This window comes from Pomacea canaliculata, linkage group LG5, assembly GCF_003073045.1.
Source record: "Pomacea canaliculata isolate SZHN2017 linkage group LG5, ASM307304v1, whole genome shotgun sequence".
NCBI lineage: Eukaryota > Metazoa > Mollusca > Gastropoda > Architaenioglossa > Ampullariidae > Pomacea > Pomacea canaliculata.
In genome coordinates this window covers 2642525-2668330 of record NC_037594.1, presented here as the reverse complement: position 1 = coordinate 2668330, position 25806 = coordinate 2642525, and the positions used below count along the sequence as shown (strand labels likewise).

At 36.6% G+C, this 25806-nt stretch overlaps 1 protein-coding gene and 1 long non-coding RNA gene across 4 annotated transcripts; one reads left to right on the top strand and one right to left on the bottom strand.

Annotated features, from left to right (window-relative positions):
• Window positions 1-98: 98 nt before the first annotated feature.
• LOC112564270 (tankyrase-1-like) lies at window positions 99-23309 on the top strand. 3 transcript variants are annotated; one of them, XM_025238968.1, is made up of 28 exons: window positions 99-319; window positions 1508-1732; window positions 2693-2788; window positions 3937-4049; window positions 4382-4476; window positions 4683-4749; window positions 5132-5318; window positions 5858-5979; window positions 6452-6543; window positions 8351-8429; window positions 8665-8836; window positions 9239-9318; window positions 9692-9843; window positions 10206-10272; window positions 10482-10580; window positions 10905-10998; window positions 12066-12191; window positions 12395-12504; window positions 12847-12969; window positions 13345-13410; window positions 13636-13748; window positions 14050-14351; window positions 15604-15695; window positions 17370-17438; window positions 18657-18840; window positions 19231-19339; window positions 20289-20445; window positions 20858-23309. In XM_025238968.1, exons 1-28 carry the CDS (start codon window positions 130-132, stop codon window positions 20924-20926), a joined length of 3450 nt encoding a protein of 1149 aa, XP_025094753.1. In that variant the 5' UTR covers window positions 99-129; the 3' UTR covers window positions 20927-23309. The 3 variants fall into 3 exon arrangements, with proteins under 3 accessions (XP_025094753.1, XP_025094754.1, XP_025094752.1); XM_025238969.1 differs by having other exon boundaries at window positions 14047-14351; window positions 18657-18825; XM_025238967.1 differs by having other exon boundaries at window positions 14047-14351.
• LOC112564272 lies at window positions 22901-25204 on the bottom strand. The gene is made up of 2 exons (XR_003099189.1): window positions 24982-25204; window positions 22901-24498 (listed from the first exon to the last, which is right to left on the bottom strand). It is a non-coding gene; the product is annotated as an uncharacterized LOC112564272 (long non-coding RNA).
• Between the last annotated feature and the right edge of the window lie 602 nt (window positions 25205-25806).

Sequence of the window (25806 nt, the reverse complement as noted above, 5' to 3'; positions counted from 1 at the left end):
TAGTTGAATAGTAATCAGTTAAAGCTTTTAAGTTTCATCTTTCTTTTAGTGGTACAAAAATCACCACATTTCTGCATAATATTTCAATCATCGTTTTGGACGAGATTAGTGAGACGTCGCTGGGGAAATATGGCGACCGGTCGTCGAGCAGCTCTGACCAACGATACTAGTGTGCCATCGCATAATGATCCTGGTAGAGAATTATTTGAAGCATGCAGGAATGGAGACTTAAACAAAGTGAAAAAGTTAGTATCTTCCCATAACGTCAATGCAAAGGATACTGCTGGAAGAAAGTCTACTCCTCTTCACTTCGCTGCAGGTGTGTTCCACTGTCTGCATACTTCATACCACTTAAAAATACATTGTTGATGGTAGTTTACTAAGTTTTTTAATAAAGAGATATAGAATGAGCATTAATTGATTTTTCAGTCTAATAAAATAAATCTGCTTTCCTTTCTATGTCAAGTTCATTTATAGTTTGTCGAATGCAACCACTGATCTAAATTACAAAGAAAAATCAACTGTGTTTGGAAAGGCGAACAGTTGTTCATTCTTGGTGCTGTCAAAACTTAATCTCGCCAATGTGTCGATCACTAATATCACAAGGGCGTTTTAAATATTTTTGTTGCTTTGTTTTTTTCATATTTTAAAATCATCGCTTAGATGTTTTACGAAGATTCACTCGGTAACGACTCGCGAAAAACCAAAACAAAACAAAGTGCATCCGTTTGAGGATGTGATGGGAAGATCGGTTATTTAAATCAACAGTTATATGCTGATTCTATTAATATTAATGTGTGTGTTTCTGTGTAAAATAAAAGGATTATGAGACTGACAGGTTAATTTTTTTATAAATCTGAACTAACTAGAACTTGGCAGTGAAGTGACAGGTTACCAGAATTTTGGTACATCCATTAACAAATAACAGTAATTCTTTTCCTTCTCACTTCTCAGAAAGTAGGAAAAGATTTAGAAGCCATGGTGACGAAACGTTTTACTGAAATAAAATTCTTCACTCACAGTTTGGTTGGATTCTAACATTTGTCCTTGGCTACAGATATAAAAAAAAAATCAATGTAGAATTTAATAATCAAAATGTGGGTCTTTCAGGGCTCTAGGCATGTTGAAAATTGTGCTAAACTAAAAATAATGACTTATATGGCTTAGCTCAGTGTCATTGTGGAAATAATTTTCGAAGTATATATTACACTATAAGAATTATTCTGGTTTTGAAATTAGTATTTTTTTCACCCCAAGAACAAAAACTTTTCAGAATGAATATCCCATCTGTTGATCAGAAGCAGACCTACTGAAATTGGCATTTAGTCACATCAGTATTGTATTATCATACTTTACTGTTGTCTCAGATCTTAACTGCCTGCTCTCTGTTTGACTTGTAACTCAGACTTCTAATTTATAGTATTTAAGGGACTGAGCCTGCTTTCATAGGCAGGGAAATGTGCCATAAAAGTGTGCTTTTATTTATTTATACATGGATATTTCACAGGTTTCGGACGTAAAGATGTTGTGGAACATTTGCTTGAGAATGGTGCCAATGTTCATGCTCGTGATGATGGGGGTCTGATTCCTTTGCACAATGCATGTTCCTTTGGTCATGCAGAAGTTGTGCAGTTGTTGTTGCGTCATGGAGCTGACCCCAATGCTAGAGACAATTGGAATTACACACCACTTCATGAGGCAGCCATTAAGGGAAAGATTGATGTTTGCATTGGTAAGCTGGCAGACAAAATTCGTTATAATAAAATTCTTTCCCTTTATAATGGTTTATAATAATTAGTGATAATGGTCCATATGGAACTGATGTTTCTTTCTCAAAACTAAAAACATTTTGGATGCATAGATTTGTAGTACTTATCTGTGTATCGTATGTGTGGATCTTGTGGGAGTATATATTTTTGCAATATTGCATAAGTTTTTGGTTTATTAGTCGTGCAAATCATTTAGATAATAAAATCATAACAATATACAAATTAAAGGAAAGCTAACATGGTTTATTACCAGTTTTTCAGTGTCTTTTTAGCAGTAATTCACCTCCATAGTCTTCGTCCAACATTTCGAACACAGTAACACAAATTACACAAACAGCTCAGTTTCTATCTTCTTGCCACCTCTTTTCTTTAGTTTTCTCTTTCTTTTCTCATAGAATACTTTCTTAAATTAATAATAATAATAATGAGGATTTATATAGTATCTTTCCAAAGATTTTCTCATAGCGCTTTACATAATCGTACATAGACTAAATCATCAACAACCATGCACCCATATTCGCATATAACAGACAAGCTTACTTCTACAACATGTTATATACACTTTCATGGTGAGGACGGGGTTGCAGTAAAGTCATACAAAAAGATGTGTCTTTAGTTTTGACTTAAAGGAGGCAAGAATCAGAGTGAGAAAAGCTGATGGGTAATCTGTTCCAAGCTGATGGGGCCTGGTAGGAGAAAGACCTCTGTCCATACATCTTTGTCTTAGCTAGTGTGACTCAAAGAAGCCTGGTGTAAGAAGATAAGTGATGAGGTCGTGCATGTGTATAGATGGGAGTGAGTTTGGAGAGTTATTGAGGACCAGTGCGAGAAATGGTAGAGTCAGTGTCAATTATCATGTCAGAATACACAGAAGATGTGTTGAAATTTCTTTGCTTATAAGCTAACTTGCATTCTGCTTCCAGTTCTTCTTCAGCATGGTGCAGACCCTAATATCAGAAACACAGATGGGAAAACAGCACTAGATCTGGCTGATTCCTCTGCTAAAGCAGTGCTGACAGGTACTAGTTTATTGTGTAATTCTCTTCAGGCTGATCAGTATTAAGGCTATTTCTGTGGAGTAACCTTCTAAGCTAGTGTCCATGTATGTGGGTTCATGAGCTCATGTAAGTAAACCCATGGATTTTTAAGGGCAAGGAATAACCAAATTATCTGGTAAACATTTTCAGATTTAGTTGGTGCTGCTCTATTTGATCAGCTCATCTGCAAATAATAATAAGGATGTTTGTTGAACACAAAATCCCAGCATGTGTCCAGACTGACTGTGTTTCAGTTTATCAGGCAGTGCAAAAGGAGTGCAAAAATAGAAAAGAAGGCAAGGGGGGCCTTTGTCTCTCTTGGACACACACCTCTTAATTAACCTTGAGCATTTTCAAACTGCAAAGTGCTTTGGACAAAGTGGCTAAGCTTTGAAGAAGCAAATAGTTTGAGTAGTTAGTGCACTGGTATCTGAATCAGGAGGACTGCACACTAGCTAATTTAATGCAAGTGTGATGCAGCAAACTTCCCCCAGCTGTTGAATGGATATTTGGCTCCTTAGGGCAGGGATTGGGAATGTCCACATGATGGCCCCCAAAATCATTTGGTCTGGTCTGCACAAGATAGCCGCAAGTGGGACTCAAAATGCAATAAATCTAGGAGCTTTTTTCATAACAACATAAACTTATATTAATTGAATCATCATAAATTTGGAGGTACTAGCAAGGAACGTCCATTATGGGATAAGCTGGACAAGAGTTTATGACAGGATAAACATGTATGCTTCTCGTCATCTGGCCACGGCCTGTATTGGCTGGCTGAATTTTTTTGAACATGTAGCAAAATTGTTAACTGTGGAAAAAGTATGGCTTGATCAAATATAGGCTAATTTTTCAACTGATAATTTTTATGGCATGCAGCTGATGTTATAAATATCCAAATAGACCTCAGAGGGAAAAAAATAAAAGTTCCCCACCCCTGTCTTAGAGTGCCGGGGAAGGTAAGGCAGAGAGATGGGAAAAGTGTGGTCTCTTTCCAGTGACCAAGAAGTAAGTAAACTTTTTACCTAGGCTATGTGACCCTTACTGTCACCTTGAAATGTTTACAGTTAAAGTGATGGCTTTTCTTGTGCAGCTATTGTGAATATAACAATGTGTATACCATGTTCAAGGCGAATATAAAAAGGATGAACTGTTAGAGGCTGCTCGAAGTGGTAATGAAGAACAGATGATGGCTCTCCTGACACCACTTAATGTTAACTGTCATGCCAGTGATGGGAGAAAGGTACCTTATTTCTTTGTTTTTTAATTGGCCTCATATAATTTGAAGGAACATTTTTTATGTTAGAGAAAGAATTTTTTTTTTTTTTTAGTAAAGTAACTAGCTTGGAAGGGAACTACTACTTTATTAAAATTTTTGTTGACTTGCCCTGTTTCTTTCTGTCAAAACATGGGTTAGGTTGAAAATAAACTAAATCATGTTTGCAAAAGAGAAAGATGTTTCCAGATTTTAGATCAGTTGGATTAAGTTTCATGCAGTTATTTTTGCATCAATAGAATTTGTTTTGCTTTGTATTTTGAGTTCTCATACTTTTCTTCGTTAATTTTTTTTAACAGTCCACGCCTTTGCACCTAGCTGCTGGATACAACCGCACACGCATTGTCCAGTTGTTACTGCAGCATGGGGCAGATGTCCATGCAAAAGATAAAGGGTGTGTGATAAGCAGTATGTGCCAACAACATGATGATTTTACAATAAACATGAAAGCAAATATGGCATATGTAATATATACTTTATAACTTATTGTAGTTATCATATATTGGACAAATTTCCTAGCAACAATAAAAATGTCCTGAATGGAAGCAATTACAAGATTATTGATTTTTATTATTATTATTTTTACATTTTCTCTTGCAGTGGATTGGTTCCTCTACACAATGCCTGTTCATATGGGCACTTTGAAGTTACAGAAATGTTACTAAAGGTGAGCATTACTTGTTTTAGATGTCATCATTCTTTGACAATTTTTCTTGACAAGCTGTCACAGTCATTGAATTTTATCTAATTTTCTTCCTTAGACTATAGATTTCTTATATTTATATAAATGTTTTTAAAAAGTATGGTCTAAGCCTCTAAGGAACGTGTTTTGTGTGCATGTATATTTTAAATGTTAAATGCTTTGGTAGATTTTGAAAAGATACCTTCCTCGAGGCAGAATAAATGCTTCTTAGAAAGTTAATGTATATAGAGACACTGTACATATATTTTTATATTGTGGACAGGTGTCATTTATATGTTTGTGGCTTTCAAAGAAGGAATTAGTTCTAAATACATTAAGAAAGAACTATTATTTATGAATATCATAGGCAGGGGCCAGCGTTAATGCTGTGGACCTATGGCAGTTTACCCCACTGCATGAAGCAGCATCAAAGTCACGGGTTGAGGTTTGCTCACTCCTTCTGTCACATGGGGCAGACCCAAACCTTGTCAATTGTCACTCTAAATCGATCATAGATGTTGCTCCAACCCGAGAGCTTCAGGAACGCATACAGTGTGAGTGTTTGGTTTTGCTGCCAGCACAAAAATAATTCACTAAGAGTTGTAGATATGTAAACATTTTGCACCACTTTTATATGAATTTACCAACCTGTTTCACCAACTGTCACAATTATGATACACTTCATACAGAGTTTTTTGAAAGCAGTTTTATAAATATTAAGTTTTTTATGATCATTCTGTTATAAAGTAACTCAAGAGAATAGCATGATGAAAGTAAACAAAATGTCTGGCAAAAATTCTAAAGTTTAAAAATTTGTCTAGGACTTAAAAAATTTAAAAATTCTAGGGTGCATTAGATAACTGGATGAAAGAGCTAGAGATCAACAGTAGTGTGTGGATGTTTAAAAATAAGACTAGCTCAACATACATCTTCATGTTTTCTTCAGTATGGTAAATGATCTCAGTTTTTAGAGAAGATATCTTTTTTTTTTCCCCATGTAGTGTTCAGGCGTTCTCCCCACTCCCCCCACCCGTTTTACTACTGGCTGCTTCAGCTTCACTTGACATGGCGTAATGTATTGTTGTTCTGGCAGTTGAATACAAAGGTCACTCTCTGCTGGAAGGTGCCAGGCAGGCTGATCTCGCACGTGTCAAAAAATATCTGTCAGTTGATGTTGTCAACTTCAAACATCCATACAACGGTGATTCCGCTCTAGTAAGCTAGTTTTTCTGTTAATGTAGATAAATTAGTACTTTTAATAAATTTTTTTCTCATTTTAATTTTTAAAGATTCGATGGAATGTTAGATTTAGATGTTAGATGTTAGATTTAGAGCAGTCTTAATTTGAGGAAACAATATTTGAATTCCTTGTATCAGTTAGATAGGTGTGATAGTGTGGGTGAGTATAGCAGAAAATCAAGGCAGCTGCTAAAACAAGTTTACTCATGGTACCAAATAATTGCATGCAAGTATACAGGTTTCAAAAAAAGGCAGTTTACATCTTTCCTTTTACTGCCAATTAGCTGCATTGTGCTGTGTATAACTATCTTTTGTCCCTATTCTTTCTTGTGAAGGCTGCACAGTTCTGAGCCAAGAACCAAAAATTCTAAGTAAAGAGTTGCATATTTTTTGTCTTCCTAAGATTTTAAGCCACCTTTTTTTTTTTTCGTTTTCGTTGGGTTAACAGCACTGTGCTGCAGCTTCACCATTCCCCAAGCGAAAGCAAGTAGTGGAGCTCCTCATCAGAAAAGGAGCAAACCTCAATGACAAGAACAAAGAGTGAGTTGCATGATTAAGTAACCAATTCGGATTTATCAGCTGGTTTTTGCTGCTGTTTTGGGTTTCTATTTATTTCATTTTTTTTGCGGGGAGGTTAAAGTAGTTGAGTGGAAAATGAGTTATAGCTTACTGTTTCTCTTTCTGATATTCTTGTGCTGTTTATTGCTGTTTTGCTGTGATATTGTCTTGCTTGCTGGCTTAGTACAAAACACCAGTGTTTCCTCCTGCCACTCCTCTTCCCCAGGAAGAGAAAACAAGAAGTGTGCTTCTTATTTATCAATCCCAAATAATCTGATTTACAAGAAAAATACAATCCTCAGAATTTTACTGTGTAATTTTACAGTTTTGATTCTTGTTTTAATGTCAGATAATAAGATAAGAATTTGCACTGTCAGATAACCCTAAAGTAACCACTAGCATATCCACATATGGAGCACTAATGCTTTAGAGAAAAAAGTATTTAAGTAACCTTTTTAGGTAGGAGGTATAAGACACAAGACACTTCTCAGTGTGCAAGTAAATATTCATGCTTGATCAATTGTGTACAAAGATTTTCAAAATGTGATGTATATGACAGCGCAAGTCAAAACACAAGTTGAGCTAAAGTAAGATAGTCGGCTTTCATTCCAAGAACTATGACCTGTAATTTTTTTATGATTTTATGAAATCGACAGAAAATTAAAACAGAGTAAATAGTTGTCCAGAAAGCAGTCTATTTTAAAATATATCATTTTTGTTTTTTTTTTTTTTGTCTACAAAATCAAAAGCCGTAATAGAGCATAAACTGTCAATTGTAAGTCAGTTTGGGGAGGTAGTCATAATAGAGATGACATTTATAATAGCAAAACATTTTGGGGCCACAACTAAGAGGGGTCATAATAAGGAAGGTCTTAATTAGGAAGTTTTATTATAGTAGTGTGGCAGTTACAAATAGTAGAGAGTTTTAATGTAACTACTGGATGCTTCAAAATGGATATAGCTGTAGAAAAAGTTGTTGAACTAATGATTTCTGTGTGAAAGAAGAAGAATGCCATTTCAAAATTTATTGAACCTCCGTAGAGGTCACTTTTGGTGAGACATAGACTGGGATTAGAAATTTTACTGATTCTTGCTCAAAAACAAAACCAGTGTCTTGCACACGCCCTGCTTTCTGAAAGTTATAATTCAACCAAGACAAGCGTGCTGACATCATTTCTATTTCCAGTTCCTTTCCACAGATCACATGCTATACATCAATATCACATTGGGCAGTCAGCAAAACTGCTAACAGTAACCCACATCACTCAACATTTTTTTTGTCAAATGGGTCCATCACAAATGCTGTTTTATCATCACTCAACACTTTGTTTGTCCAAAGGATCTGCCTGTGTTAGAGTCAATCTGTTTTCTTTCACACGAGTACGCAGGCATGGCTACCTTAATGAATCATTCTGAGCTTGTGTTTTGGATGCAATTATAAGTAAATGATTCATTTGCAACCATAATTTGATCAATCATAATTTAGAACATAGGTATCTATCATTTAAGCCAAACTTACATTTATATTGCTTTTCCATTTAGTACAGGTTTTTAAATGTATGACTGAATTTATGTTTAGATATATATACTTTGACTAGTTCTTTTGTTAGCCTGCAAACTGTAAGTCTGCCTGTGTCGTGCCAGCATTGTGTTTTTACATGCAAGAGGAAGCCTGTTGATGTATTTTGCATATGTTGTTTCCATTGTTTACCACCTTTTAGTCATGGGAAAGAGCCTACACTGAATACAGAATGTTGAAATCAAAGATCTGTTCTTGATTTGGTTGCAGTTACCTTACAGCTTTACACATTGCTGCAGACAAGGCACATTATGATGTGATGGATGTCCTACTGAAACATGGAGCCAAGGTTAGTGGGTGATGTAATCATTTGTTTTTATTATTTGAAGCAGCTTTGTGGAAAAAGACTGTTTTAGGAAAAATTATTTATGCAGGATGGGTGTGTTGTCTTTGCTGCCTGTACTTTAAAATATCAGCTGCATAATGTAGAAGAATAACGTATACCATACTTTTTTAATCCACACATTTTTTTTTAAATCCATGAGGCATTCTAGATTTTAGGTGTCAGTGGTGTTTTATTGCAGGTCAATGGGTTGGATAGTCTAGGTCAGACAGCCCTTCATCGTGTGGCACAGCAAGGCAACATGCAGGCATGTCGCCTGCTCATGTCCTATGCGGTTGACCCTACAATTGTTTCTCATCAGGGCTACACTGCTGCCCAGTTGGCCACAGAAAATATCCAGAAGCTGCTACAAGGTCAGTTACCATGTCGACACAGTTTTCTTACACCAATGTATCCAGATTTTCTTATATTGTGGGACTAGATTGATGTGGTTGACAATAAAAATTTGCCTTCTTATAGAAAGCTTTTTTAGTTCCTTAAAAAAAACCAACCCTGTTATATGTGCTAACTCATTCAAGATATTAGTTCGCTCATCTTGACAGTTAATTGATGTCCTGGGTTCATATCATGTTCTGAGATGCTGTTTTTTTCTCTTTATGTGGCACTATTTACAGGACAAGCTGCTTTGCTGTACTATAGCCTTAGTTGTTGGCTCAGCATAAAACCCCAATCTCCCCCCTCCCTTGTAAGTGATAATCTTCGAAGTGGTTACCTGTCTAGACCTTGCTAACCAAAACTAAATGGTGTGTTGACAGAGGACCCTCCAGTGGGTGGGACAGACATTGACCTACAGCTGTTGGAAGCAGCCAAGGCAGGCGACCTAGATCTGGTCAAGGTGAGATTTCTGTTTCCCTGTTGTGGTGTTTATTTCAACTCTGTTGTCTTCCTAAGGAGCTTGCAACCTTTCCACTGGTGACATTGTACAAAGCTGACAAAAATACTTTTTTGACAACTCAGAAGACAACAATTCATCCAACTTTAAAATGTATTATTTAGTTTTTTTATAATGCTTTTTATGCATGATTACCTTTACCATTAAAATAGAGTCTTAAGTCAATCCGCAAACTAAACTGTAATCTGCAGTCTAGTTTGTCTTTCTGTAATGTGATTAGGGATAGTGGGGTTCTGAAGTGCTGGAGATCTGCACTGAAGAAAGAAAAATTGTGGGATGTCATCTTCAGTTTTCCAAATAGTTCTGCTTTTCTCAGAAACTTGTGACCACCAACGTCCATGCTGTGAATTGTCGGGATGTGGATGGTCGACATTCCACACCACTGCACTTTGCTGCAGGCTACAATCGGGTGGCAGTGGTTGAATATCTGCTCGAACATGGGGCTGATGTGCATGCCAAAGATAAAGGGTAAGTGGAGAAAGCATTCTTTACTGTGGATAGTAGTTGAATTAGCTCTTGTTTATTAGTTTTGTAACTTTAAAGACCGTACAGAATGCAAAAGCATGTCGTGATTGAAAAACTCCATTCCAAAAATGAATGATTAAATTCAAAATGGCAAAGAGAGAAACAGTTATTGAGAAATTTAATCATTCAAAAAATTAGCTTGTCATAAGAGTATAGTTGCAGATTTTCAGTAGAACTAGATTTTATTATCTATCCATCTGTGGAAGTTAAAGTGTTTCACTAAACAGCAGTTACATGTGCACATTCATCAGTGATCTTAATCCAAATTCTACTAAAAGTCTTTTTTTTTTTTTCTATGGCATTAGTGGTTTGGTTCCTCTCCACAATGCCTGCTCCTATGGACATTACGAGGTCACAGAATTACTAATCAAGGTAAGAAATTTTAGATCAAGTCTTCACACACTGTTTAGCTGCTGTCACTTTAATGCTTATTTTTATAAAAACTGTAGCTGTTGGTCATGTAAATATATTTTTAGTTCTGCAGACTTGTAGTCAATGATAATAAGCATACAATATATTAAAACCTGAAATCTGCTGATGTTAGCATTTCCAAATTATTCAGTGTGTCTGTGTTCTTTCAGCATGGAGCATGTGTCAATGTGGCAGATCTTTGGAAATTCACGCCTTTACATGAAGCAGCCTCCAAAGGAAAGTTTGAAATATGTAAACTATTACTGAAGGTATGTCTGAAATTTAAAGTTGATGCAATGCTTATAATGTAGCATGTGAGACTGTTAAAGATTTTGGTAAGTGGAATGTATATGCGTGGTTTGTTTTTTTTTCATTATAGGAGTATCATAGTGACAGACATGACATTCCTGCATTTTTATCTGAGTTGCATTAATAAATGTCTTGAAAACATTGTGACAGACCAGAATATTTCTCCAATTCCATCTTCACAAAGCAGGCTTACATTGGTTCTTTGTGTGAATGTTATTTATGGAATTTTGAAGAATTGAATTGACTATTAGTTTCTAATTCCCATTATTATGACCTGATAACAGCATGGTGCTGATCCTAACAAGAAGAACCGTGATGGCCATACTCCACTGGATCTTGTAAAGGAGGGTGATCAAGATGTAGCAGATCTTTTGAGAGGTATTCCAAGCACTATGGTGCCATTTTTTTTTAATCTTTCTTTGATCCTTTGCTGCCTGATAATTAATCCACTGTAGAGCAGAAGGTTGCTGGCTTAATTCCAGTCCAGCCAGCAGCTTTCCATTAGAAATGTATACCTGGCTTATCAGGAAGGTAAAGAAGCAGAAGAAAGGGTTTGCTCTGTGAACTACTTATGTTTTTACTGGCTTTATGCCTTTACACATACCTTTTCCTTTACTGTTTTTTGAGCTTCATGTTTTCAGTAATTTTATTTTCTCTGAGGAGTGCACTTTCTACAAAGGTAACTGATCTTTACACACTGTCCCAGATATGTTTGTAAACCCTGGTCACTTTTTGCCTGTATTTAGGATCAGCATTTACCTTTCTTATTCTTATTTCTTAGTTACCAAATAACTATAGTTCTACCTTTTACATTGTCAGTCATAAAACGCCCTCCCTCTCTAATAGTGGATGCTAAAACTAGAGAGCTTAGTTAACCTTGCTTGTTACTTTGAATTGCCTTAAATGGAGAGGCTTTGACTGAGTACTTTTCTGAGGGGTTTATGTTCAGATCATGTATTAGGAATTATGGTACCTTCACCCAACTAATATTTACAGTGTTATCTGTTCAGACTACATTTATGCCTGAGACTGTTTATGTTGGCCCATTCTGCATATTTCATGATGGTACAGTGTTAAAGGTTTTTAAGCTACAATCTGTTGTCATCATGTTTGCTTGCATCAAGCACCTTATCTAAGGTTGAGTCTTTTGGTACTATGCAAGACTTTCTAAGTGATTGATTTACAGTCTTCACATTTGCATCTTCACTGCATATACTTCTAGATTTACTGCCAGGGTTGCTGTATGCGAGACTTGGAATATCCCATTTTTATTTTTGCCAGAACTGCTTCTCATCCTTAAGCATGAGCTTAGTTTAACTTACACTGTTAGATGGAGGGAGCTCTATGGCTGATAATCAAAAAAGGTAGTAAAATTCTTGTGGTCATGTTGTCTGGTAAGTCTTGAATAAAAACAATAACATAAAAAAATGTTCATATTTTTGTAGGTGATGCAGCATTGTTAGAAGCTGCTAAAAAGGGAAATTTGGCTCGTGTTCAGAAATTGGCATCTACAGAAAATATCAACTGTCGTGATACTCAAGGACGTAACTCCACACCTCTTCACTTGGCAGGTCAGCTGTTGTGGGATATAAATTTCGTTTGCAGTTTATGTCTATCACATTTGTACTCATCCACACGGAGAGAGAGATGAAAGGTTAAGGACCTCTTACCAGCCCAATATGTAGAAAGTTGTCAGTCATATTCGAAGGCAGAAATAGTGAGGTCTGCAAGTCTGAGACTGTTCATCATTTGATTGTGATGTTTGTGTGTGCAGCTGGATATAATAATGTGGAGGTGGCGGAGTTTCTTCTGGAGAATGGTGCTGATGTGAATGCTCAGGACAAAGGGGGGTTAATTCCCTTGCACAATGCGTCTTCATATGGAGTAAGAGCTATCTTTTTGTTTATATTCACAGCAAAGTAACTTTGTCTTTTTGCATGCTGTTGTGCTGTTGACTATGGTTATTGGTTATGGGACTAATTTTTCTTTTGACTTGTTGACTATTTCATATTTTAAGTGATATACATGGTAAAATCAAGTTTCTTTTTTGAATCCAGACTTTAGAAAGGGTAAATTAAGACACATTGGCTGCTTATAAAAAAAAGGGAATGCGCTGTGCTAAAGCAATTGTTTTATTTTTTCAAATGATATAAGGTATGCTCCAATATGTTGTAATGTACCAGACACACAAGTGAAGTTAAACAGCAAAAAAAATTTTTTTTTCAGCATGTAGACATCGCAGCACTGCTCATCAAATACAACACTTGTGTTAATGCCCAAGACCGGTGGGGGTTCACACCCCTGCATGAAGCTGCCCAAAAAGGACGCACACAGTTGTGTGCCTTGCTGGTGAATTTTCAAATTTATCAAATCTTTATTTGTTCTTATTCCTCAGCTTTTCTAATTTATAATAGATAATCATAGTCCATTGTGAATGTAAAAGGAATTTATGGAATGCAAATTCAAGAACTGCAAAAAGGCATGAAGCTTAATTGAGGATGAGCGGCGTGTCATACAGGTTTTAACATGATCACTGAGTTCTGAGCAAGTGATCAAAACAGAATTTTCTCAAAAGCAGTAGTCGAGGACCGAAATGTTCAAGCACAGAGTAGTTTAAGTGCCGAGGTGCCACTGGATTGCATATGGTGAATATGTTCAGTGTGCCCTTATCTCTTTATGAACTGAGAGCTTAAGACTTGTAGTTTAATCTGGTGTTTCTTTTAGCTGGCCCATGGTGCAGACCCCACAATGAAAAATCAGGAGGGACATACTCCTTTGGACTTGGCATCAGTAAGTTTGTTATGTCTTAGACTGTGCATTTTCTCTAAATCTGGTAAAGAACGTGTTGTGTGTTTGATTCCAGCCATTACTTTAAATTGTCCTATACATTGTTTAGCTGAGGTCTAAAACATTTTTTTATTATTATCTGACTTGTCATGATTGTTGTTTTTGCCTTACTTAAATGTTGGTAAAGGATAATTTATGTGAAAACTTGACAATACTTTCGATCTGCAGGCAGACGATGTGAAAGCTCTTCTTGCAGATGCCATGCCATTACTTACACTTCCCCCATCACTTCCCAAGGGTCAGTTGGGCAGTCTTGCCTCCAGTACCTCCTCTTCAAACAAGTGAGTGATGTGGTTACTGATGTCCTCTAAATCAGACCCTTGAGCTCTTCACCTCTCTGTCAGTGACTGTGTGTGGGTGGATATGTGTTTTGTGGGGAGTGTTTCCAGGAGTTCTGTTGGGGTATCCTTTTAACTTGCAAAGTTTCAGAGAACTGATACATTTAGGTTACTGTACTTATGGTGTTTAATTATAGCAACAGTTCTGTTGGAAAAAGCATTTAAATTTTTTGGGGGTGGGAGATGGGGATGGGCCTCAAGTAAATGTTAATCTTGGCAATTGCTTTGCCTTCATTTGCAGCAGTCTTTTCAACAGCAGCACTGAGGCTGTAATGGGTGCAGTTGGTGGAACTGCCCAGGTTGGAGATGGCTGTGCTGGTGATCACTCAGTTGCTGAAGGAGAACGGTCTATAGAGAGCCTCAGTGTGGCAGGCCTCCTGGCATCTTTGGGGCTGGAGCAGCTGCGGGACATTTTTGAGCAAGAGCAGATAACTATGGATATTTTAATGGAGATGGGTCATGAAGAGTTGAAGGACATTGGTATCAATGCTTATGGCCATCGACATAAGATACTCAAGGGTGTTGAGAAACTGGTCTCCTGCCGAGGTAAAGATACTGTTGCTGGCAGGGAAATCTCAAAATGGAGTGAACAGACCTGTTTACCCTTCTGGGTTAGCTATTATCTTGACGGAAAATCTTCAGCTGAAATATTGTTAAGACCAAAAGTCATCAAAATTTCACATCTTTGTTTTATTTTATTTTTTTTTTTTTTTTTTTCTTGACATCATCAGGTTCTTTCTCTTGATTTCTTTCTGTTTTCTTGTATGCTAGTTGTCTTAACTTGATTACCAACAAAATACTTGAAAGATTTACATCATTTAAGTGACGCCAATCAAGAAATCCCTTTTTATCACTTCAGTTTATCTCTTTTCTGTTCATGCCATCATGTCAGTACTGACAGGCAGAAATTTATATTTCTATCTTCTGTGACTTTTAAGAAAATGACCGTGCAAGAAACCAGAAAAAAGTTTATTTATTTTGCAGATGTAACATTAACCATTATGAGTGTGTGAATTGTGATAGCTATGATTTAAACATCCATTAGCATATAAACTGTTTTGCAGTCTGACAAGCTTCCGTATCTCATCATAGTCCTAGTATTTGTAGCAATGGCTCATCTCTTCATGAAATGATGTCAAAATTGCAGAAGTCTTGATGACAGAAATGCTTGTTAAATTGATCTTATGATTAAAAACTGCAAGTATTCTCATGAAAATTAGTAAAGCTATCCATTTAGCTTCCACATTAAAATGAATTTCAATTATTACAGAAATAAAACAGCGGGAATAATAATAGTATGTGTACTTATGCCTTTGGCAGGGATATCTCAGTAATAATAAAATTCATTGCAGTCATAGGCACAGCAAATTTCAAGAAAGAATAGCCTTCCGTTTTCAGTTTGTTTGGTCTGCAAATAGTAAAACAAACACTTCAGAGGGATTACGGGTTTTCTTTGGAAGGACTAGAGGCTGGTCATTCAGAGGGGTAAACAGGTCTGAATAAAGGCAATGTTTGATCAGACAGCATTGTTTTCAGCAAAGTAATTTAAAAAAATGTATCCATTTTTATTTATTATTTTGTTACTTGATCATTCTTGTCTTTGTCTACAAAACACATAGATCAGATCACATACCGTTGAACATTGCTTGTATTTTGCCATAGGACAATTGCTTTGTACTTTTGTCTTTTTTTTTTTTTTGTCTCTGTGGAAGATGTCAGTAAAATGCTAAGGTAACAGAGTGAGTCTTATGTCTTATATCTTTAACACTGTTGTAATACATTAATGTCTTCTTGAAAGGTATTCGCACAGTGGTTGGCATGGCTAGCCAAGGCACAGTTCTTCTTGACTTGGGGCCTGATGATCCAGAATTGATCAGTGTTAGCGACCAGGTACTGTAAAGTTGATTTCAGCTTATTTTCCCTCAAGCACGTCTCATTTCTCCATCACTTCATATTACTAGGTAGCAGTGACTTGTTTTCCTTTCAAAGTGATTGCATTTTTCACACCTTCCTGTGCTTCTGAAGTTTTTTTTGTTTTGTTTTTCCGTTTGTTTGTTTGTTGTTTGTTTTTTTGCAGTAATAGTCATAGTTAACTCAGAAAGGAATTTTGAACACAGGAAATAAAGCCACACCAGTCCAGCCAAATTCTATTTTTGTAACTAGTATCATGCAAATGCAATTTTTGCAAATTGAGAAATACCATGTCTAGTCACCAGCATACTTAATGCCTAGTGGTAATAAAACTGATACTGAGAGTAATGAGAGATGATCGTCTCCGTACTCTTCCTGTCACCAAAACAACATATGGCCACAGGATTTTTAGTTATTGTGCAGCGAAACAATGGAATGCTCTCCCTTTCTATATCCGCCACCTACCTACTATTGAATCCTTTAAACGTGCAGTGAAAACGCACCTCTTCCGTAATTATTTCTCCTAACAACCTTCCCCATAATGCTAGTCCTTTTTCACACACTTTGTTTTGCAATATCATGTTAATCTCAGCTCTCGTTCTTGTTATTTGGTTCCTCTTTGTGTTTTCTGTATTTGATTTTATGCTTTGTTTAGTACGGTTGTTGATTCTTTTATGGTTCATATGCTATTTGTTTGTTTTCTTGTCCCTCGTATGCTGTCCATGTTTCGTTCTTGTTCTTACGCGCTAAGAGCATACTCTGTAGGAGTGTGAGTATGTACTTTACAAATTTTGTATTTATTATTATTTTACTGTTCTGCTTGTACTGATGCTTTAATTATTTCAGTTAATTTATGTCATGCATCATGATATTATATTTCTATATTATATATACTTCATTTTTTTCTACAGTTTTATTTATTTATATATGAGGAATATTTGTGCATTCAAGTCCATGTCCTAGCTCTGAGATAGCCAGTTGTCATTCCCCTGATATGTCACTACAAACATGTTGACCATTTACTGGTGATTAATTATGGTTCTTGTATCGTGTCCAAAGCTATATTGATTCAGAAAATAACCACGCACAGCTATAGCATTTTAATTCTAAGTGTATTTAGTGTAATTGTATGTGTACACATTGTATTTAGTTTTTATTTTAAATACCTGAATCTTTAGCATCAAGAAATAGATGCAGGGTGCTTTTTTGTTTAGTTAATTTAGTTCCTTGTCTGACCTGGTCTTGGAGGTATGGGAGTAGGTTGTGGGGCATGAAAAATAAAACATCTAAAAAGGCTGTCCGTCATAGTGTGTCCTCAACTAATGCAGCAGGGTTGGGTATTTATAGTCTTGTTTTGTTTTTGTTTTGTTTTTTTCAGAACGGCCTTTTTTGCCTACCCATTTTTTTGTTATGGTCAACATTTAGTAGTCTTCAACCAATTAATCCAGTGCCGTCAAAACATAAGCCGCACGTTAATAATGATGGACAATGAATGTAATTTTTTCATGAAAATTTAAAAAAAAAAAATTTATAGTTGTGTCTGAAATACTGCTTCAGACTAGTACATGGAGGCCTTGTACTGTTTATCCTGTTACAATAACATGTATACTAACTTTTGCTTTCTGTTACTGTTTATAAGATTGGCTTTTCCAGATGCAGAGTACTCTTCGAGACCACAAAGACAATGTAGGTGGAATCTTCAACAGATATGACATTTTAAAGGTTTGTGATTTGTTGACTTCAGTTTTGATGTTTCTTAAAGACATCTATCATTTTTCACAAAATCAGCCTTGACTACATAAAAAGTGTAAACTAAGGAAGAAGAAAAAATAAAGCATTTTCTTCCCAGCAATAAGCTTAGTGTGCTTTGTCCTAATCAGCTTAATAGCTCAGTGGCATAGGAACCAGGGAGGCAAATGGGGTAGATGCCTACTTGGAAAAGATACTGAGGGGGGCAAGAATATCTTTTGCCCCGCACTCCCCAATTCCAGGGTCAATGTTTGAGATGTGATTTTTCACAAAATATACAAAAAAAAGGTAGAGGAGCCTAGAGAGAGAGAGGTAGAGGAGCCTAGAGAGAAAAAAAGTGACAAATAATAAATCTTTATTTACGAGGGTAACAGTAAGCAGGAGCTATGCTTTTTGACATCTAGCCCTCAATCTAAAGAAAGAAAAAAGAAACACTACCTTAATACAAAAAGGCATTAATTAAAGAAGACGCAGGGTTGTTTTTTTGTTTTGGCACACAGACTTGGAAACCTTGAATGTGATTAATATAATTATAAAGTTTATCTTATTTTGAATATTACTTAATTTCTTGTGATTAGGATTACTGGGTATGTTGTTTTTCAATAAGTTTTGTTTCATGTTAAGTGTTGCTTTGTCGTTTGAAACTACAAGCAGCATATGTCATGATACTACCTCCATGTATCCGTGTGTCTCTATGTGTGTGTGTGCACTGACATCCACCCTCTCCTCTTTTTTTATCATAGTCGTGCAAGTGTGAACGTTGTTAGTCCACCCCCAAAAGTCGAGCATCTTCCTATGCCACTGTATCTGTCTCATACACATATACCACATACATACATAGTGTACATGCGCACAAAACACACCCAGGAGTGGAAGGTATGAAGAAAAAGAAAGCCACCAGTTACTTAAAGCATTATTGGAAAAGGTGGGTCAGGGCCAGTCTTGAAAGCATCAAAGGGGTATATGTGTAAAGTAATGATGGCAAAGCATCCCAGACAGTTGTCATGTAAAGAAGATGTTTTTCACCCTCCTTCTGTTCAACTAGTTTGCGAGCATATGTGTGTGTGTGCATTTGGTGTACATTTGGTGTGGCATGTTATAGACAAGATGGCATTTTCAGTCTGGTATTTAGTTCCCAGTTGTTTTCCTCTTTCTGTCTCGCTTATGTGGCCATGTAATGGCTCGTTGCAGGTGCAGAAAATCCGAAACAAGAAGCTACTGGAGAAATATCTTCACCGGCGAAAAGAAGTTTCAGAAGAAAACCATGGACAACCCAATGAACATCTTCTGTTTCATGGCTCTCCATTTATCAGTGCCATTGTTCACAAAGGTTTCGATGAAAGACATGCATATATTGGAGGTATGTTTGGAGCAGGTGAGTACTCAAAGAAGAAAATTATGTTATCATTTAACTTCTGTCCTATATTGGGTGGTCTAGTGGTGTAATGGTTATTGCCTGTCACCAATACAGTGAGGGTTGGCTGCAATGAGTAGAAATCTCATCTCAGGCATGCTGTTCTTTCTCTGCATGTAGCATCTGTTTACAAGACTGGCTGCCTGGCAGTGATAAAGCCTTAGCTTGTTGGCTTGGGGTAAAACACCAATCCCGCCCCCCACAACTTCCCACCCTAGTGGGAAGTGTACATGGAAATAAATACTTTAAGAAGGTTGCCTATTTTAAATAATTTTCCTGTAGAAAGGTATTCCACTCCCATTTCCCGGTTTGATAATATAATAACTTGTGTTTCTCTTTGTGATTGTGAAGGTATTTATTTTGCGGAAAACTCATCCAAGAGCAATCAGTATGTCTATGGTATTGGTGGAGGCACTGGTTGCCCAGTCCACAAAGACCGTTCCTGCTATATCTGTAACAGGTAAGTAATAAACATGTTGAATATTGTGAGCTGGGTCATTCTTAAGTCAATTGTGTGTTAGTTTTAACTTTCAGTCATTCATTTTCAGTTTTCTGCTTTTCTGGGTTTTTTCCACACATGGTAACAGTTAATTTCTCTCTCATGCTGGCTTGCAAAGAAAGAAAATTATATTAATGTAATATGACCAGTGACAGAGTTGTCCCTAAAGATTTTTTTTGTTTGTTTTTTTTTAAATTTTGGTACTGTTTTATCCCTGGTTTTGTAATGCTTTGTCATGCTGTGTGTAAATGAGTAACACGGTACTCGATCATTATTTAAAAAGCAAATTAGGAAGTATTTGGACCAAGTGCATAAAGTTATGTCTTACTATGCTCATGTTTTTTTCAGGGTGCCACATCAAGCATACACATACCTTGTGTTTTTTTTTTTGACACGTGCCTGCACACATACAATCACACATGAAGAAAAAGAAGAAGAAAAATTTATTTATTTTCTAAGTGATGGTACACTAAGAGTTTGACTTGATGGTCGCTAATGACTAATACCAATTACACTGACACCCATATTTGCAGATGCCACTGCTTGCAGTGTGGGTTACACACCCCCTTAAATTTCCTGCACATACATACTACTCCTCTTTCTCACTTGCTCTCTTCCACACTCCCTTTCTATCACATGCATAGACACTGCCCACATTGACTAGACATGAACACATTCATTTGTGACCTGCCATCACAATATGAGTCTTAAGTCACACAGAGCAGTTTCATAGTGGAGGCCCAGAAAGGTGATTGTGCCATGGGACTTGCACATTTCAAACCTTTATAACTTGTTCAGCTTAAGGACTAGGAGAACAATTTTAGTATCAAAAGAAAGATCATGTATTTTACAGATGTACAATTTGCAAAATCTCAGATAAAGATACAGAGTTTTGTCCTTTGTGGTGCAGGCAGCTGCTGCTGTGTCGAGTGACCCTGGGCAAGTCATTCTTACAGTTCTCAGCTATGAAGATGGCACACGCTCCCCCTGGTCACCATTCAGTAACTGGCCGACCATCACAGGGGGGGCTGAATTATACAGAGTATGTCATCTATCGAGGTGAACAGGTGAGGGTCTGACAAGCATTTAGCAAGAGTGATGGGCATCTGTGTCGGTGAACCAGGCTGGTATTCATGCCCTTTGTCAGTTTTAACCTTAGATAAATTGTCGAAGTTTGGTTTGTGAATCAGCAAGTAAAGTTAAGCCGACAGACAATTTGTTCCATCCCCGAGGCTATGAATTTATGATTTTAGCTAGACTGAATAAAGTAACTGGCTAGGTAAATATTTCTAATGAATATGAACACAGGTCTATTCTTGCAGGCTGTATTTAAATGCATAAAAGTTGTATATCATTCTAAACAAGCTCTATTGTAATCGGCTGGTATTACTTAGGTATTTTCTTGTATCTTGATTATTTAGTTAAGTGCAAATTATATTTTCCTGATCTCTCTCTCTCATTTTTTTCTTTTTTTTCCAGGCATATCCAGAATTCCTTATCACATTCAAGATTATTCGACCAGAACCTGTTGAGAACAAGAAGTCATAAAAAACTGAAATTTTTAAGTGAATGCTTAATTTATTCAAACTACAGTTGAACCTAGGTAGGAACAAGAGGTTCGTCAAACAAGCCAGTGATAACAGACAAAAACATTGGGTGCTTGTTAATCTTTGCAGCAACTGAACACCCACATGATTCTTAAAGTGAACATTTGCGGTGACCACTTTCTCATTTGTTGCTATTGCTGGTTCAAGTCTTGAGACTATTAAGAAATAACTCAAAGCTTGGTTTGTGAAAACAAACTTTGTAGTTATAATTCTGTCAGCAATGTTCTCCTGAAAAAGTTGTCGATAAAGTTTGCAGTACCGTATGTGATAAATGTTTTTGAAAGAAAAAAAAACAACTCGCGGATCCCTCCACCTCCTCCCCAAGGTTTGAATTTGACTCTGCAAAGACTGGTTTGTGCTTTTGTGAGATTGTATCTCAGAAAATGTGAGGCAGGGCTGGAGCAGATCATTGGCACAATGATGGGTTAGTGGCAATAATGTCTATGAACTTATTTACACTCAATCGATCCATTTATGGACAGAATGGTTCTGATGATTAACAGTGTAAAATTTCATCTTTGAATTTCACTGGTTTTTCGATATCTGATTTTGTCATTCCTTCTTACTTCTTGCCCCAGATGATGGAAAAAGTCTGAGATTTTCGTGTATGATTGTCTCAGAACTTATTAACCACTTCAGTTCATGTGTCTAAATGATCTCGTAACATCGCAAAGGGGAGAGATTTTTAAATGAAGTAACAATGGGCTTGCTTCACAGGATGCATGAGTTACAGTGCTCTAAGTCTGTAGCACCATAATTTTGAGATTCAGTATTTAGCCTTTCTTGATTTTGAGTGGTGGGTCAGCCTCGTTGTAACTGCAGCAGTATTGACGAGAGTGGAGGCAAAATGATATCAGGTAACATGCTTATGATGTCAAATCTTTCAATTGAGAATGTATGCTTGAAACCGAAGAGAAGCCCAGATTGTTTATTTACACATTGCAACCATAGTTGGACCTAATAGTGTGCTGGTATGGATAAATTGGTATATGTGCACGTGCATGTGTGCTTGTGCTGATTGTGTGCACTGCAGAGGGAAAGAAAGTTTACAGTGTATTGTAAAGTATGCTTGTGACTTTATTGACAGGTAGCTTGACATGATTTATTTCAATACCTGCAGTCCATACATCATGAGTTTCAAGTGAAAACAAAAATCTGCTCATGTTTACCACCATTTTGTAAATCAGTTAAAAACAAAAAGGCAAGTTTGTGTCAGGTGCTGATAAGATTGCACTTGGTTTTCATAAAATGTATGCAAGTACGAGGCAAAAATGTTTGTATAACACAAACTACACCAGAACAGTCTTTTTAACTGAGCAGTTTGCAGCAATTGCATTAACACTATCTGACATCTTTGCTCATTAGGCTGTTGACATGGGTGTCTGTTAGGTATGTTTGTTTTGGTTGTTCTGGAGACATTTCATGTGTGAACTCTTTCTTGTATGGCATAAAAATTAAAAGACTGTTCAGAATTATGCTAGAAAGTCGGCATTGGTCATTGTGTTTCAAGATGGCCAGTCTAAATGTTTTAGGGAAATCTGCCTGTAAAGGCTGAGATATCCTATGATAAAAAAAAAAAGCTTGGGGTGCTGAGAATAGCCTTGATCTGGTTTTCCACCACTGATCACAAGATGTGCCTGTAATACATGTGGACGGACAGACTGACATTTGAGAATAAAATTGGTGTATGTCAACAGACAAGCTAATTTGTACAGCACTTCATTTGCGTGATGAGGGTAATATATTAAGCATAAGAACTGTGCGTAGTAGACAAAGAACTACATAGGTACCCACCAACAGTAACACAAATATATTGTTAGTGTGAACATCAGTTTAACATGAAAATGGTTGAATTGTGAATTGAGATACGTATGTAGTCTGCAAACAGTGCTTCATCCTGTTCGTGATATTTGTATGTTGTATGTCAAACAGCATACAGTGGTATGTTGACATCAGCATCGTTGGCAAAATGCCCTTCAGTTTGATTCTCCTGCATGTTTCTTGTTATATAGGTACCATCGATACTGAAATATTTTTTGTCATCAGTCTAAGAGTAACATTTTTTTAATACAAACATCTCTCAACACTGGGAGGAAGGAATATTGGCTGTTGTTATAGTATGATGTAAGAACAGAAGGCATTTCCTGTGAAATATCCTACTGTTTATATTTGAGATTGTGATGGTGAAGCTATGTTACACTTTCAGTGTTGGATAAGGTGCTATTTGGGAAGGAAAGCATTTTCAGACACCACTGATATGGTAACTAGCAAGTTCTTTCCTATGTGTGCTGAACTGCATTAAACAGGGACAAAGTCTTTTTAAATCTGGACTTTTTTGCACAAGGATGAATGGTGAAAATTTTAGAGTTGTGTTGTCTTTTTAAGGGTAAAATCTTTCTGTGCAGCCCATGCTTTATATGAACTGGACTGTACTTTATCGCTGTTTGTATGAGTGAGAGAGCATATGTGCATTGATCAATGTACACTGAATTGCTTCTCACCAAACATCTTAACAACATAGTGTAGTTCACTAAAATATTGATCTTTGTAATACAGATTGTTTGTCTCAGTGATTAAAGGTGCCAATTTCACAGTGTAACAGTGTGCCTGAATTTAGATTGGTCCTTTCACTTCCAGTAGCAAGTGTAAGTTCAGCGAGCGTAAACTATTTAGTCCTTGGATACAAAAGAATGGTCTTGATACATAATACAACAGCTTTTCTCACTTAAGGCCTCATTATAATTTCTTCCAAACATTACCTTTAAACCTGTGATTTCATTGAAAGGAAAATTAATGAGCATTTCAATTTGTCTTAAAAAGCAGATACCCTTCACTTAAGCCACATGCAGAATATAAAAATAAAAATTGCATCTTAGAATCCAGCTTCTTTGACCAGTCTTATTTTTGCTTTCCCCGTCTGTCCAGGAGATAATTCTCCTGTAACTTTCTACTTAGCAGAAAGTGTTATTGAAGATGTGTGTAAAATAATCAAGTTAGGAAATGATATACTATCAAGTGCTCACAGTAATTGGGGCTCTTCAAGACAGATTTTAGCTTGGTCAAGGTGGGATTAACACAGATAAATTCAAGGGTTCTCTTTTGTTGTATCTGCTGATCACATGACTCACAAAAAGATACAATGTGGCTTTTTTTATTTCACACATTGAGAATTGCCACCATTTTCAATGTACCCTACAGAATGATACAATTTCCTACTATTGTATGCATATTTTGAAAAATTTAGTGGTTTCAATATTTGCTTTGATTTTAAATGGGCAAACAAAATTTGGACCCCTCAAAATTGATGATTTTATTTTACAGCCTTATAAAAGTTATAAGTGATGTAGGTAATACTGTGAGGATATACTGCTCGTGCATGAAATCCACTAATAAAGTGCATGAATCTTCATGAAAATTTGCATAGTCATGACATTCGTGCTATTTCCAGACAGGAAATTTTTCAGCCTCATTCTTGTACAAAGCTATCTGTGTGCCAGCAGAAATGCTTGCATCCTGTTGACAGAAAAATGCATACTTCTTACTTTCAAATGAAATCACTGTAACAAAGTAGCAAGTTAATATGAGGCAAATTACAAAACGGCGTCAACAAATATTAAAAGATACAGTATATGTATGATATCGTTCCTTGGAGGGGAAACAACAAAATTCAGGTTGAAACAGCTGCCACTACTACTCGTACACCATTGAACTCACTAAAACAGATGCATCTCGTCCAACGTTAAATAAAAAAAAAAAAGATTAGGGCGTGTTACAACATGTATGTGATGTAATTATATCTGTAATGCTGTATAAACTCGAAATCTGAACTCTTCAAACGCGGCAGGAATACTTGCTTTTCCTTTATGCAGTCACCCATTATTCTTTACGATATATTGCTTTTGATTATGATACGACTGTGTCAGTGGTTCAGCATGACAGGAGATTATTAACGCTTGTCCTATTTACAGTTATTAAACGGAGGACCCAACTGCATACAGCGATTTCTGATGATCGGTCTTTGAATCGAAGCTTTGAACCTTGTTTCGCATCTACAGTCTGAGGTCCGATAATCCCTGCCACAAGCTTCGCACTTACCTCCCCTGCTTTTTGTCCGTCTATCTGGAACTTCATCAAATCAGACTTTATTGTCTGTCGAGGAGACCCAGGACAGAAATTGTTCTCTTCCTCACAAGGGCAGGCATACATACTCATACAGACATTTAACACACAGTTACTTTAAAAACTTCAAATTTTGTTGTCAAAGAAAAAGAAACCATCAAAAGCTGTCAAACACTTTATATTTTGCGTAAATTTATTGGAACGAAGTTTCAAAAAAAGAAGGAAAAAATCGGCTTCTTAGAGCTACAGCTATCGACAGGAGGTGGGTATGGAAAACAGCTAAACGTACGACTGGATAATGAAGACAACACTGCCCCAAGGGAATGCATTATAATTTGTCGGGTGTCGTTGCGGGTCTAATGGTTGTCAAAATTCACTAGTCGCCGATCAAAGTCTAACTGTAGTTCACCTGAAGGGTCGACTCCATCTCCATGCCTTTACCTCTGTGTGCTGAGAAACTGCAAATGGATTGGTGCATGATGGCTGGTTCACAGAATGCAAATGCAATTATGAATACACTTTTAAAAAAAATCATAACTCGTAAATGTCAGCACAGCGACTGAAACAAATAGCAGAATTTTATTTTTAAAACTTGGGTGGTCATGAAATCTGCAGCTTGGTCACGTTCAATACTCGCCTTCATGCTTATTAGCACGTGTGTGTGTGTGTGTTGATCTTACTGTCTAATATTTTCCATCAAAT